Source organism: Miniopterus natalensis, chromosome 5 (genome assembly GCF_054644295.1).
Source record: "Miniopterus natalensis isolate mMinNat1 chromosome 5, mMinNat1.hap1, whole genome shotgun sequence".
Classification (NCBI taxonomy): domain Eukaryota; kingdom Metazoa; phylum Chordata; class Mammalia; order Chiroptera; family Miniopteridae; genus Miniopterus; species Miniopterus natalensis.
The window spans coordinates 81,437,384-81,452,852 of NC_142085.1; the positions used below are offsets into that span (position 1 = coordinate 81,437,384).

A 15,469-nucleotide genomic window follows, 5' to 3' on the forward strand; every position below is an offset into this window, starting at 1 on the left:
GCTAGACCTCATACTGTTTATTACCAGATTGATGGTATAACTTTATCAAAACCTTTTTGTCCATAAGTTGTATTTCTAAGATTGGTGCTAATTAACATTGTGGGACAGTGATTGATTCTTCATTGACATTGAGTGTGGACATCTGAGCAATTTTTTTTCCCCTGTAAAGGTGGCACTGTGTAATCTCTATGCCAGGTGTCAGCCTGAGGCCGCACATTTTTAAGGTGCTACGAGCTTGAGGAAGTACTGGACAGTATTAATACTTGCTGAAATATGTGTTTGATGCTAAATTAGAAATTTGCACATACCTTTGAGTATAGTTCTACAATCAGGAACACAAAATTTCTAATTATTCAGAGAATATAAGGAAAAATAGTGTTAACCATCAGAAAGAGCTCTTTTTTTTTTTTTTTTTTTAAGGGATTGAGACAATTTCTTTGCTTGGTTTACTTGAAAACTTTTTTCTTTTCTTTCTGTCATGTATCTCCATTTTATCCCAAAGTGCACAGTTTCCTTTAATCTTCAACCTTGATCTTTTTATCTTTCAAAAAATGCCGTATTTGCTTGATGAAACCTCAGGGAAATGATAACGCTTTGTATTCACTGAAAGTGGTCACTCGTCTTGCTTTTTATTTGGTCATTCGGTTTTTGTTCGGTAAAACAGACATGCATGACATTTTGGAAGTTTGTCCAGTTTTAAAATTCAATCCTACCTCTCAAAAAAATATGTTTTCAGCTGCATGGCCATTCCATCGCCCGGCTCTCCTCATCCACAAGCATCTATCTGAAATGTTCTTGCAGTTATCTGTACATGAGAAGTGTGGACTTGAAAACCCCCATTTAGGCTTCATTTATGGAGACCACCCAAGTAGAAGATTTCACTATCCCTTCTGAAATCTTTTCTCTGTTGGAGGGGTGGTGCTTTGAGAACTACTAGATATCACTGAAAAGGCAGATATTAATTCAAACAGTGTTCATTGTTCCATTCTCTGTTCTACAGTGATAAAGAAGAATCAGATATCTTAGTGTATCACTGGGAGAGGCTTTAGTTGGTGGTTCAAAAAACCACTCTTGAAGCTTTTTATTTTAGGAATAAAAGCATACCCAGGCATACGAAGATATAAATGAGCTTCTGATTTATTACAGTTATAGTTGCCCCATAAATTCCTTGTCAGTTATTTCATATGCATCAGAAATAACATGCTGGGCTCCAGCGTTGCAGTTGAAGCTGGAATTTAAAGCAGGGAAGTGCAGAAGCCATAAAATGATGAGGCATCTGGGTGCCATACTGTGCCTGTGCAGCCTTGAGCCACAGGAAAAGAGCTCCAATAAAATGATTGCCTTTGCAAAAATGAGAAAATCTATTTGGCATTATAAACTGGAAAGGGAAATGAATGTTAAAAATTAGCCTGAAAGAGGTATTCGGAACATTGCTCTCCAGGTGAGGGGATTTGGTGAGTGTTTTTGCATAAAGGGGTCTTTCTGTTTTTATAGAATAGATACAGGTCTAGTTAAGTTGATTATAAGGGAAGTCAGATTGTCCATTGATGTTTCATATAAAATCAGAATGATGTTTGCTGGATGTCATGTCTGTGGTAGATGATCTAAAACAGCAACAACGGCTGTGGTGAAGGACATTGGTTATGTCCTGTGTGTTGGAGATCCTGAAATGTCTCCGGTGACACCCTGCATCTCCTGGGCCTCCCTCCTGCCACAATTGGTGTCTCTCACTTTTTGACCCATTCCTGGAATGCTCTGGTTTTACAGTTGAAGCTCCTAGAATGTAAGTCCCAGAACGAAGCTCTAGTCCTTCATTTGCCTATTTAAAAGGTTGAGCCTAAACTTCAGTGTAATAATTTTTGGTACAAGCAATAGTTTTCAGTGTGGCCCTACTAAGAAGTAGTAGAAGAAACTAACACGTGTAGAGTGTCTGCTTTGTGCCAGGTAGTGTGCTAAAAGTACGCAAATAGGTGCTAAAGTAGTATTTTACAGAGGAAGAAACCAGAGCTCAGAGAGTTGAAGTATTTTACCTATGGTCACACAGCAGTAAGTGGCAGAACCAGGATTTGGATCCACACCTATGGGATTCCAAAAACCTAGGCATTTTTCTTCTGGATGTTTCTTCGTCAATTCACCTAATATATATCTAAAGTACATTTATTTTAAATAAGCAGTGTTTATAGTATACATTGTGCTGTGTGTTCACTTCCTCTATTTCCTAGCTGTTAAGTAGAGTTCTCTGAGAAAGATGATACAAATTATGGAACCCAAATCTGCTATTCAACTTTTATTAACAGTTGCTTAAAAAAAAAAAAATCAGTTATAACAAAAATTAGTGTGCTTTTAAGTTTCTCTTTTTTTCTTACAGATTTTTTTTTTTTTGGTGTGGGGAGGGTCATGGAGAGAGATGGTACCTGAGTAGCTTTTGCTAGAAAAACAAAAGGGAATTCAAACCAAGTTTTGGAAATACAAAAATCATGGAAATATATGTAGCTCCATAAAGTTTGAAACCAACTAAAAGAACATGAAAGTTTTTATTCTTCATAACATCTGTGTTTTTCATATTAAATTAGAGTGTGGTCAAAGACAGTCACTGAATCAACTCTTTTCTTTCTGGCAAATGTGGCATCTTCATTTCATACACTCTGAGCAAAGGGGTCATAATTAATGAAGTTGGGCAGTTAGATGGGGACGTTTTTGGCTAGATCAGGAAAGCAGTGAGTGAGTAATCCTCTTGGCCTGATTGGACTACTGTAAACATAACCTAGTTTCCCCCTTCTTAGCAATTTAAAACTAAACAAAAGAGTCCGTTAGAAAAGCCCACTGTCGGGCAGAGCCATAGGATTTCAGACCTGGGTTTCCAGACCCCTCTGAGCACAGGGATTCCCTCCTCATCACCACTGTATTCAGCTGCTGTGAAGGGGGCTGGGAGGGGAAGTCTGTTGCTAGGAGACAGGGAAACTTGGAGCAGTTAACACACGGATAGTTTTTTGTTGTATTTTTCTTAAGCAGTTGGATTTTGCATGTTTAGGGGATTCTGGACCCCTGGTGTAGGCACAGTTCCAGTGACAAATTCCCTTATAACATGAATCATGTATTTTTTTTCCCCATCATTTCTCGTCCCGTGTTCATCCTGTAATGTATTTGTGATTCAGTGACGTCCTGCAGATGGGAAATGCGCTGGGTTGGGGCACTGCTGGCTGGCTCCTGCCTAACTGTCCTGCTCTCTCCTCTCCGCAGAGAACCTGCAGTTTTGGAGGATTTGACTTGACAAATCGTTCTCTGCACGTTAGCAGTAACAACTCTGACCCAACGGTGAGTATACACCAGCGGAAAAGCCAAAGGTTTGATTCAAGGGAAGTGGTCGACATAGCTTCTCATCTAGGCTCTGAGAATTGATATTGGGTAATCTTTTCCTTGGTGATCCTAAATCATATTAGAAAAGAAGCCCTATTTCAGCCATCTTTTTAAAAAAATTTGTAATTAATTTTTATTGAATTTATTGGGGTGACATTGGTTCATAAAATTATATAGGTTTCAAGTACAGTTCTATAATACATCATCTGTATGTTGTATGTGTGCTCACCTCCCCAAGTCAAGTGTTCTTCCATCACCATTTATCCCTCCCTTTACCCTAGTCTACATCTCCCCACACTCCTTTCCTTCTGGTAATCACCAGACTATTGTCTGTATCTATGAGTTTGTTGTTGTTTTTTCTTTGTTTGTTAATCCCTTCGCCTTTTCCACCCAGCCCCCCAACCCACTTCCCTTAGAGACACTTTACTCTTGCACGGAAATGAGCCATGACCACCTTTGGCCTCCATCTCTCTCCTTATAGTAGCACCATTCCTTCAGTGTCTGTGTTTCCAGTTTTCTCCAAGTCACAGATCCAGATGCGTATGGCCTCTTGGTCTCACGCTAGTCTTCGTTCACACTGGTTTTAAGTGCATATGACCACTACACAGAAGCAGCGCCACAGGATGGAGCCCTGTGATTTGCGTTCAAGAGCATTTGCCAGAATTTCTAAAAACCAATTTTATCATAGGCCAAGTACTTAGCTCCATATTAAGCCTAGGTCTTTGTGATCTGGGGTGTCCTGGAATGAACCCAGTCTTCTTGGGGCCAAAGCAAACCAGACTTCTGAGGGCTGAGCATACTGGCTCCTCTGACCTGCCTCCCCTGGATCACAGTCTGGGGATAGGTCCCCACTGTGCTGTACAAGTTCTGCTCTCCATGTTTCCTTTCGAAGGTACCCGCAGATGTAGGTGAGTTCTACATATAGTTTTGTTTTCCTTTGTGCTCTTTGTCAGGAAACTGCTTTATATTGCTATGATCAAGTGTCAGCTAAAAACACCCATCTGTGATTTTTGAAGTGTTTGAGAATTTCCTGGAAGAATAAAACTATTTTATTTGGATATCAAGTTTTATTGATTTGTAAACCAATAATTTTATGTAGTCAGTCTTTTTAAAAAAAGAGAGAGAAAGTATGAGTTTTTCCCTCCCACTCTCCAGGGAAGGCTATTTTTTTATTTCAGTGAAAAGTAAGACAAGAGGTGACCACAGTCTGATTTTTTTTCAGAAAAGGAAATTTACACACTTAGGAATTGACCACACCAAGGGCCACCCTGATGCAAATCCAACCAGATGTTGACTTGGAATGACTGAGATTTCCCATTTTGTTCTCGCCACTTTCCTAGGTGATGCAATTGTATTGCCTTTCTCTTCTCCCCCACTGCTGGGGTTATGGGAACCTCGGTTCATCTCAGTCACTCTTCATTGATGAAATGCAGTCCCCTTGGGTATTTAAAATGGTGGGGAAAAGTATAATAGAAGGAATGTACTAAGATTAAATAAAAAATACCTCACATCTCACTTTAAACAAACAAACAAAAGCCCTTAGTGAGTAGCTTTTAATTTTTAATCAAAAAGATAAATAACATGCACCTGAAACTAATATAAAATAATATTGAATGTCAACTAATAAAAAAAAAAATGAAAAAACAAACAAAAAGGTTAAAACATGATTAATAACATAGCACTGAGTTAACATAGGAAATATTTCAGAATCCTGGGGGATGCCCTTGTTTTTCTGAGACATAGAACATTCATGGCTTGGATAACAACACCTGTTTGGGGGCTTTATTTCCTGTGATTAAAGGCACTTAACTTTGTTTTGCAGGGTAAAGAAGGAGATTTTGTCTACAAGGAAGTCATCAAATCACCCACTGCCTCCCGCATCTCTCTCGGAAAAAAGGTCAAATCAGTAAAAGAGACAATGAGGAAGAGAATGTCTAAGAAATACAGCAGCTCCGTCCCTGAGCAGGTACGCAGCTGCCCAGCCAGGGCCCCGCGCTTCCCCCGACGCAGGGAAGGCCAAGGACAGCCAGCCTGAGGTTTTAAATGGTGCTGAATGCAGACATTGATTGGTATTAACCTGGCCCAGGGACCATATTTAGCGTATGTAGACGAACATTTGGTACAGCAAACATTTACTAAGCACTAGGGTCAACCTAGCACCATGCTTGGTGCTGGGGGATACACAATGCAGGCCTCACCTTCTATATGCAGACGGGAGGAGAGACAGACATGTAGACGATTGATTACTCCTTAGTGCAGTGAGCACTAAAATTTCAACACAAAGGAAGGATTTTATTTTCTAAAATCCCTTGCTACAAAATGGATGTCACCAGATTCAAACCTAAAACACACACACACACACACACACACACACACACACACACACACTCACTCTCAAGATTTCTTAGGCAGCAGACTTTCCCAATGTAGCATGAGTTATTCTAGAAACCCACAGCAAGTCTGAGAAGCAAACTCGGAAAACGCTTCCTGGCTACAGGACTTGGATAGAAATCATGTTTCCACGGGGATATTTTCACTAATGGGCTCTGTCTGCAGCCATTAAGATATCATGGAATTGATCCCCTCTGATTCTGTAATCCCACCACTAGAAAGACAGTTTCTGTCTCAATTGTGTGGGTGCGGGGAATAAAGCCATGAAGGCTGGGCCTTTAGGTAATTCTGACCGTTAGATTTTCAGAGTCCTTGCCTCAGGCACCTCTATAGAATTCACTTTGTAGTCTGTTGAAGCACTTGCATACCCGGTTGTCTACTTGAAATACATAGGTAATACTGCTTTATCTACTAAATAAAAACGGGGAAAGCAGACATGTGGGCTTAGCTGCTGCCCTCTGGTGGGCAGAGTAAGCTAAACTCCAAGCAGCACCTTGTTTGCATCGCTGAACACCCACAGCCAGGCAGTCAGCCACCCACAGTGATTCAGAGAACCAGCCTGCGCAATAGCTTCAGTTGACTGCAGTGGTTCTCCCAGGGGGTGGGGCGATTTTGCTCCCCCACCAACCCCAGGGCATTTGGACAATCACAACTGGGCCGGGGCCGGCTGTATGCTACTGACATCTAGTGGATAGAGCCTGGGGAGGCATCTTAGAATGCACAGGGCGGCACCCAACTGCAGGAATCATTCCTCCACAGTGCCGACAGGGCTCAGGTTGAGAAGCCCTGGCTTATCAGACCTACAGGGGAGGTCCGGCTGCCTCCAGTGTGCCTGCCCTAGGATTGTGTTCTGTATCCCTTGCATATCTTGTCCCTATGGGGGTGGGAGTGCCGGTGATTCTGTATTTATGACCAAACAAAGCAAACTGCACTCTCCTAGGAAGCAGTCATGCCACTGAAAGCCGCACCTCTAATTTAAAGCATTTTGTGTAGTTGGCTTTTCCCCTAAACGCTCATGTAAACTTACTATTCCTAGGGGTTTTCTGCTTTATGGATCATGAGCATAGAACTTTAATGTAATCTGAGCATTTTCCTATAATTTTACTACTATATACCTGCCTGTATTGTCCTCTGTTTTTTTTTAAAAGCAGTCATTTCACATATGTGGGGGAAAAAGAGAAGAAATAAGTGATCATTATAATGCTTTTTAGGGAGAGAAGATGAATGTTGCAAGGTGGGTTTTGTTTTCAGGGTTTTGTTTTTGTTTTTTTAAAATTTTTTAGTAATTACGTTAACTGATCTGGTGAGGATTTTTGTCTGCTCCATTCCTGCTACATTCCCATTACCTGAAGTACTACCTGTTCTTGTAGGGAGTCAATAAATATGTGATTAGTAAACTAATAATTTTTAAAAGCATTTAAGAATATACAGTATCAGAGAGGTACAATTAATATCACTTTTTTTTTTTTAAATGTGCTTTTAGCAGAAGCATTTTAAAAAATTTAATTGGATAGATGTCTTATTTTATGATTTAGGGATGAAAATATATTTAGGCCCTGGCTGGTGTGACTCAAATGGTTGAGCATCATCCTGTGCACAGAAAGGTCACCGGTTCGATTCCCTGTCAGGTCACATGCCCAGTTTCTGCTCAGTCCCCGGTGGGGGCTTGTAGTAGGCAGCTGATCAGTGTTTCTCTCTCTTCCCCCCGCCCCCTCCTTTTTAAAATCAATAAAAACATGTTTTTTAAAAAAAGAAAATATGTTTAGGAATTCATACTTTGTGGCTCCAATAACTTTCAAATAATGGCAGCTCTGTTTATAGTTTTTGTTTTTGAGGCCATCTGCTCTCTTTCCTTAAATGTAAAGCATCATGTGTGTTGGATGAGAAGCTGCCATGGTTGTTGACTTTAAATGTTTGCAGAACCCGTGGAATCTTGTTAAAAGCCCTTCTGATGATTCGGCACCATGCAAATAACAGGTTTCGTTTAGATGGTTTGGTGCTCACATGACTGTGTAATATGCCAGAGAGCTTTCTGTTGTGGCAAGTAAACCGTTCTCACTGCAAACTTTTGAAGAGAGACATTGATGCACCACTAATCAAGTGAGCATGCTATACTTACATGAGTAAACGAGGGGCTACCTAGCTGATGACATAGCCCCCCAAAAGTGATCTCAAAGGGTCACCAAAGCTGTTTACTAACAACACAGAAAGAAGTGATAGATACTAAAACCTGGGAACAACTGATAACTAAAATGTATGGAAATTTCATCATAATGGTATTTTCATCAAAAATGGTATTTTTGCTATATATCTAGGTCCTAAGCTGGTATTTCATTAGCCAGTTTCATTAATTTGTCTAACTAGAAGCATAAGAATCTGGTCTTTTTTAAAAAACAAGGAGTATGCATTTTTTAAATATAAATGTTTTCCTTCAAATAGATGAAATACTCCCTGTCAGTGCTCTCAGATACTACATTGCTAGTGGACTCTGCTTGATCTGCATTTGAGGTCTGGCTTCATTCCTGGACTGTTGAGTATGCTAAGGGTCTCTAAGTCTTTAACGAAGGATTTTTGTCTAGGAGGTAGATAGGTGTTTCTCAGGGATTTCAAGAACTTCTATTTGAGCATGAAAAATGATTTTTAATTGCTTAATAGTCACTCAGGCTACAACTTTAAAACAGAGCATGGATATAGATGAAAAAGGAGGAGAATATTCGCTATGGCATCAAATATGGGTACAAAGATTGATAGGATTGACTTAGTTGAGGGCTAAATTGCTTTGAATTCAAAACAACAGTCGTCCTCTCTGATGAAACGTAATTTTGTTGAAATCTGTTGCAGGACATGGGCCTCGATGGAATGCCGGGCTCCCCTCCGTCTTCCCAGCCTGACAGTGAACACATGGACAAGCCCAAGCTCAAAGCCGGAGGTTCTGTAGAGAGTCTGCGGAGTTCTCTGAGCGGACAGAGCTCAATGAGTATGTCTGCTTTGTAACTGTAGATGATTTCCTTTGGGATCAAAATCAGACCTACTGGGTATCAGTTTCAGGCAACTTAAAGATAAAGAAGCCCACATTCCTACCCTTAGAGTGCTGTTAGACAGATAGACCTGCAGATATCTGGACCTAGAGTCCTATTTGTCTAGTAGATGTATAGCAGTGGCTTGCGGGGAGGGGGTGGTGAATTTGGATTGAGGAGATATGGAAAGCATCTCAAAGGAAGGATCTGGAGAGTGGGGGAAGATAAGTCAACTCTTCAAGGTCATGAAGATGACCAGCAAAGTAAGAGATGGGGGAACGGAGGAGAATTCTGAATGTCACTGATAATCTGCTGTTCAACCACTCTGACCAGTGGTGGGGGCGGTAGAATGATATGGGGGAAGGGATCATGTTTAAATCCACCACTTGAAAAGCATTTGGCCTTGGGCAAGTTATGTGACCTTTCTGAGTTTGTTTCCTCATCAGTAAAATGGGATAAAATGGTATGCCTGACCAATGAGAGGTCATGAATATTCCAGACTTGTGATGTCACCTCCATTCCTAGATCATAAAGATAACTTGCTGGAGTCCTGCCTGTGCAATTAGGGGCTTGGTTAGGAGTAACAATCAGAAAACCAGATCCTCCTCAACTCAAAGCTGGGTCCTGCTGGCCCTGACATGGCTGAGGCTCACAATTTTGCCCTTAGTGTCTCCGTCTGCAGTTCCTTCAGTGTCTTTCAGCTTTGCTCTGCAGGGCGTCTGTATTTCTCCTCCTTCCTGTGTTTCCTGTGCAGGTGGGCAGACAGTGAGCACCACCGATTCCTCCACCAGCAACAGGGAAAGCGTGAAGTCGGAAGACGGTGATGATGAGGAGCCCCCCTACCGGGGCCCCTTCTGTGGGCGCGCCAGGGTGCACACCGACTTCACACCCAGTCCCTATGACACGGACTCGCTCAAGCTCAAGGTGTGTCTCTGCCTGGCCTTAGATCTGGGCTCTTGGTTCTTTAAGAGGTGTCCTTTCCTGCTGAATGCTGGGCTCCAGTGGTGCATACTGGCCGATGTCTTGGCTTTCGTAATAAGCTGGCCTCTGTGGTGAAAAACAGAACAGAACCAGCCAGCATTTGGCACAGAGGCATGTCTTATGTTAGTCCCCAGTCCTCACCACCTTATCCTCCTGGCCCTGAGCTCTGACCTCAGCTTCCCTCTAGAATTCCTGTTGCCTTCCAGCCTCCAGTTTCTGTGCTTTCTCCTGCTAAAGGAACCTTACTGCCTTCTCTGTATGGTCAGTGGTATTTATGTGGGACAGATGGAGCTCCACAAAATGTAGGAAGCAGTTACGGAGAGAGGATTGCCACTGGCATTTGATCGGGAGAAATTGTTTCTCTAAGCAGTAGGAGCTCTGGATGATGGCAAGGCATTCAGAGAGCCAGGTGCCTCCCACCTAGCCATGAGCGCTAGGAGACCCGTCATCCTGTTGGAACTGGCGGAGTCAGGAGTGTTCTCTCTGGCCCTCTCCCAAGCTTCCATTCCTAAGGAACCTTGATTCTGGCCTTCTTAGTGTTTTCACATCTGCATGATGAATACATCTCATCGATTCCTGATTCATGCTTAGAAATGTGCCTAATGGAAAGATCTTTGTTCCCTGGGCCACAGAAAGGAGACATCATTGATATAATCAGCAAACCACCCATGGGCACCTGGATGGGCCTGTTGAACAACAAGGTGGGCACCTTCAAGTTCATCTACGTGGATGTGCTAAATGAGGAAGAGGAGAAGCCCAAGCGCCCTGCCAGAAGGAAGAGAAAAGGAAGACCACCCCAGCCCAAGTCCGTGGAGGATCTCCTGGATCGGATTAACCTGAAAGTCAGTTCCATCCTGTTCTGGTTACGCATTGCCTCTCCTTCTAAACTAAGCAAGCGAGGACACTTCCAGGGAAGGGTAGGGGGTAGTCTTATGTCATCCAACAAGGGTGGTCTATTACTAGGATGAGTAGCCATTATTCTACAGAAATAGTTAACAGTATTCTGACACTGCCCATGATCTCCACTGTGGGTATTAGTTAAGCCCCAGGTCAAAATTTGTAATTAGCCGCCCAAGAACAGCTTTCAAAGAGCTCTGAGTCTTGAGCTACTACCAGGAAGGGCAGTAAGCACAAACCCCTGGCTGCCTGCTCCCTTGGCTCCACAGAGGCCCTGAGGATTCACTCTTCCCACATGTCCCATATCACTCCCAAAATCCAGTGGGATGGGACTACAGTAGTAGGTTCTATTCCTCCTTGCAAAACTGTTTTGTTTCTGGGGAAGTCACAGGCCTTTCCAAGTTGAATTTCAGTAGCTCTGTAAATGAAATGGCTTTGTCCACTGTGCACTGTGAGGTGGTAAAGGCATCAGCTCAGAGCAAGGGCACAATTAAAATGCAAGCCAGTGGAGTGTGTTTCAGCCTGCGGTGCACATCTCCTTAACCCGTGATCAATGAAATGCCCCGCTTGCCTACTAAGCCATAGGACTGGGAGCTTACAAGTGATACTAATCTTTCAATTAGCATAAAAACGACTGCAGAAGAAGTTTAGGGGTTTGAGGCTAGTTGTCGGTCATGGATCACATGGCTGGACCTGCTGACCCACTTCGTGTTCTTTCCCTCACAGGAACACATGCCCACCTTCCTGTTCAATGGCTATGAAGATCTGGACACCTTTAAGCTTCTGGAGGAGGAAGACTTGGATGAGTTAAATATCAGGGACCCAGAACACAGAGCCGTTCTCCTGACAGCAGTGGAGCTGCTGCAGGAGTATGACAGTAAGTTTTCCTGTCCCCACACCCCCAGAAGTGTTCATTGTCAGATCACCACATTATTAGTCACCAGCGGCCTCCTGTGAGCAGCCAGCACATGCATAGTTCCCTGGAGTCACTCATTTGGTCCTACTCCTTCCAAAGCCAGGGTCAGTTTTATATTATATCAAATAGCACCAAGATATGTTTCCAAGTGCAGAACTTCCTGGTCACATGGGAGTGAGAGACAGCCTTACTGCTGGTGTATTTTCTGGTGTGTTTCTAGGTAATATTGAGGAAAATGCTGCTGTAAGTGACTGGGAATTGAGTTACAGTTTTCTTAAGAAACACAGTAGGTGTCACTTTAGGAACTATGTGGCTTCAGCAGGTCATTAGGATACCTGGGCACAAAAGTGACTGGCACATGGGGAGTATGTTGCCCAGCCAAGGGTTAATTACTTCTCAAAGCACATGAGGAGTTATTTTCTTACTGAATAGATTGGCTAATGAATAAATGAAATTCATTAGCTTCCATGAAAGAAGCAGGAAATGGCTGCAGTGAAGACGTAGAGCAGAGAATTCCATGTCCCAAAGGCTGGGTGGAAATGATAGCTCATTTTTACAGCCCGTGAACAGCATTCAGTGGGCTCTCAGCTTTTATGGGGCCTGTTTGAATACACTGTGTCCTTTGCTCCATTAACCTAGTCTTATCTTGCTCTTTATTCTTCAGTCTGACATCAAAAATATTTTTGAAGTTGTTCATCACAAAGGGAGCATCCTTTCCAGTTACTGAATTCAAATGCATTTTCTTTCAAGTTCTCTGCTTCGGGGTGTCAGCAGCTAGTAGCATTTTTGTTGTTAAGACACACCCAACCATGGTTAATGGTGGGTGGAAAAATTATACATTACTGAAGGTACCAGGCCCAGAGACAGGGAAGCACGTGTCTCCTCTCAGTTCTGCTCAGTAGGTGCTCCCTCTAAATTAACTGATAGAGGGGACCACACTCCATCAAGTAGATGTCTGAACCCTAGACAAACACACTGCCTTTGGGTAGGTTTGAACGGAATAGTGTTTTGTAGTTTATAACCACGTCTCTTCAGTATTGGAAGTGTGTCTTGGTGTTGGGGGTCTGTGGCCAGGTTGTGTGTTCAAGAGCCTGGCCCAGTGCCTAGTGTGGCCAACCAGCTATATTAATAACAATTCAGGTTGAGTCTCCTGGACTACATCTGCTCTATAAAATAGCTCATTTGCTCTTCCTTAGTCACTGAGACAGCTGGTTTGTAAACCCCATCCATTACGTTTCCTGTGAGAACATAGGTGGAGCAATGCTAAAGATGGAGTAGAAGGCAGGGTCTTTGCTGAGCCTGTGTTATATCTCATTGGCTCAGACTCAGTGTCCTTCCTGGAATCCCATCCTGAGATTTGCACCAGGAGGTATTTTGTAAGGGGGAATCTTTGCCCATCATGATGCTCACTCAGAAGTCCAAGGAGAGACCTTTGCTTCTCAAATTCTATTTCAGATGTATGCTGTGCCATTGTTCACAGCATTCCTAGTGTGTAAAGCAGCCCTTCCTTTTATTGGCTCTAAGACAAAGGCTTTCAAGTCTCAGCAGTGCTTATTATGACAAAGATTTGGGTCCAGATGATAAGATTTTACATTCAGTGCAGTTAAATTCTGTGTTTAAGAAGTGTTCTAAGTAATCATTTAGAGGAATATAGTAGATATATGTCAAACTAAATTCCTGTACACTGGACAGGTTCTGCGATCTACTGAGGTCTTAGAGATCTTGCAAGTTTTCTAGCTCTGCTTCCCACAAGAGCAAGAAGCACATCTACCAGCCTGTCTTGTTGCACCCACGGCCTTCCTACAGGGCTCCATTTGGAAAAGACTCTCATTGTCTGATAGCAGTTGCTTACACTGATCCCAAACCCACTGTCCTATGTCTGCCTAGTTGAAAACTTCTCTGAGATAATACTTTTTATAAGAATTTTAATGAGCAGTTATTTCAAATATGCAGAAAAGTACAGAGAAAAATAAAACATCCATATATATACCTTCTAAATCGAACTAAAGTGAACATTTTTGCTTCCATTCTTTTCTTTTAAAGAAATAAATGTTACAAGCCCATTGAAAGGCCTGCTATCCAAGAATTCCATTCCTTTTTTCTTCTTTCCGAGGTAACTACTCTCCAGAAAATGGCGCATATCCTTGTGCACAAGAACCATCTGACATTTGACTATCTTGTCAATGTCTTAGCATATTCTTCCTCCTCCTGTGTGTGTGTACGTGTGTGTGTGTGTTGAGGTGGGGATGGGAGAGAGCTCTAGCCTAAGCATAGTCCCTTCAGGACCAAGTTCGGGTCATGCCCCAATGGGGTTTCAGCCCCACAACCCAGTCCTCGCTCTTGCTTTGACTGTGAGAATTTTCCTGGTTCTAGCTCACCTTTCCTCTTTGTACCTTGATATTAATTATAGTAAGGGAGAGGATATGACCTTGATTCTACTACACATGTAAGGGGTACCCCACCTCTTCTTTCTCTGTGGTGAAGGAGGTCAAGTTGCTGGGAAACTCTGGCTTTTAGTTTTCGGGAATTTTGTTAAACTTGATAGTTAGGTTTCTGCTAAGTAGCTGCTGATTGAATCCCTTAGGAAGAAAGTGACAGCAGCCCTTTGACATATGCCTTGTGATTTTATAAATAGAACTGGTTTTTGGGCAGTGCGAGTGACTCCTTCCCTCCCCGTGATAACTTCAGGTGCCGTGCTGTGTCTGATGAGGCTGGCGTACCCAGAGATGCAGACATAGTTTGCATCTTCATGCAGTGGCAGGGGACAAGTGTTCTGTTTTATTCCCATTGGTCAGCACTTTGGGGATTGTTTTAGCTGAAGCAGTAACTGAACTGTCTTGCCAAGGACAAACTATGTTGATTCCTCTTCCTGGGTTGTAACTGATAGCTCAAAGCCCTCATTTTGTAAGTATCATTTTCCTAAATAACATGCTGGGATAGGACAAAGGCCACTCCAAATCCACAGACACTGCTACACAATGAGAACATCACTCTAGAATGTTCCACTTTTTTGTGTGGGGGAGAGGGTAGAGTTTGGTCTTGTACTTCCAATTAGTTTTTCATTAATCATTTAAAAAATAGCACTTCTCAATTTAGGGGCTTAATTTAAGGGCCTACCCTGCCATGATTTCTGCTATGATTTCTGTTATAAAATGCTTTCCATGTGAGAAATACAAACAGGAAGTGGTGAGTGGGTATAGAAGCAGCTGACCCATGTGTGGGATGGCAGCCCTCTGCCTTCCCACGATTTATTTTCTTAATGACCTGAGAAAAGGCATCAGATTTCAGGTTTATTGAGTTCTTTTTTCTTTGTGTATGTGGTGGGGGGAGGGTAAGTGAAAAGGAAAATAAAGTTGTTCATCATGCAACTAGTTATTTTATGTAGGAAATGTTTCCTTAGTTTCTGTGTTATGTGACCAAGCACTTAGTCTGCATAACAGTACAAAGATGTTCTTTGTGTAACCTCGATCCCAAGTCCTGCCACGCGTGCCCTCATTGTGCAGCGTGCAGAGTGACACTGCTGGCTGATGATGGCCCACGGGACTTCCCACAGGACCCGCTCCAGGCAGACTTTCACTCACCCAAAACATCTGCTTCTCTTTAGGATGCAGACTTTCAGCTTTCAGTCATCCGCCTGCAGAGTATTTACCCAGAGTCCCTGTTAGAGGGCTTCCTGAGCTTTCCCTGCCTTATCCTTTGAACAGGAATGCTGACCCAACCCAAAGGGAGAAGGCAAAGGGAAAGAATGCCCTATAGCTGAATCCAAACAACAGACACAAAAGGATTTGTCCCTGGCTCCTCCTGGGTGTAGGGGTTTTTGTTCCCTTCTGCCAGCCTTGTTTCATTGAGATAATGCAATGGCCAGCCCGTGTCACCAAGGCCAAAGAATGTTTGTAAATTGTAATAAAAT

General features: G+C 42.7%; 1 protein-coding gene across 5 annotated transcripts in view; it reads left to right on the forward strand.

Moving 5' to 3' along the window:
- Positions 1-15,469, forward strand: part of SASH1 (SAM and SH3 domain containing 1) — a 155,813-nt gene that overhangs the window by 128,041 nt on the left and 12,303 nt on the right. For all 5 annotated transcript variants that reach the window (XM_087817676.1, XM_087817677.1, XM_016223915.2 and 2 more), the window contains 6 exons: positions 3,241-3,315; positions 5,180-5,323; positions 8,590-8,725; positions 9,520-9,689; positions 10,379-10,588; positions 11,370-11,520. In XM_087817676.1, coding sequence (XP_087673802.1) covers positions 3,241-3,315; positions 5,180-5,323; positions 8,590-8,725; positions 9,520-9,689; positions 10,379-10,588; positions 11,370-11,520 — 886 coding nt within the window. The remainder of the gene's footprint in view (positions 1-3,240; positions 3,316-5,179; positions 5,324-8,589; positions 8,726-9,519; positions 9,690-10,378; positions 10,589-11,369; positions 11,521-15,469) is intronic.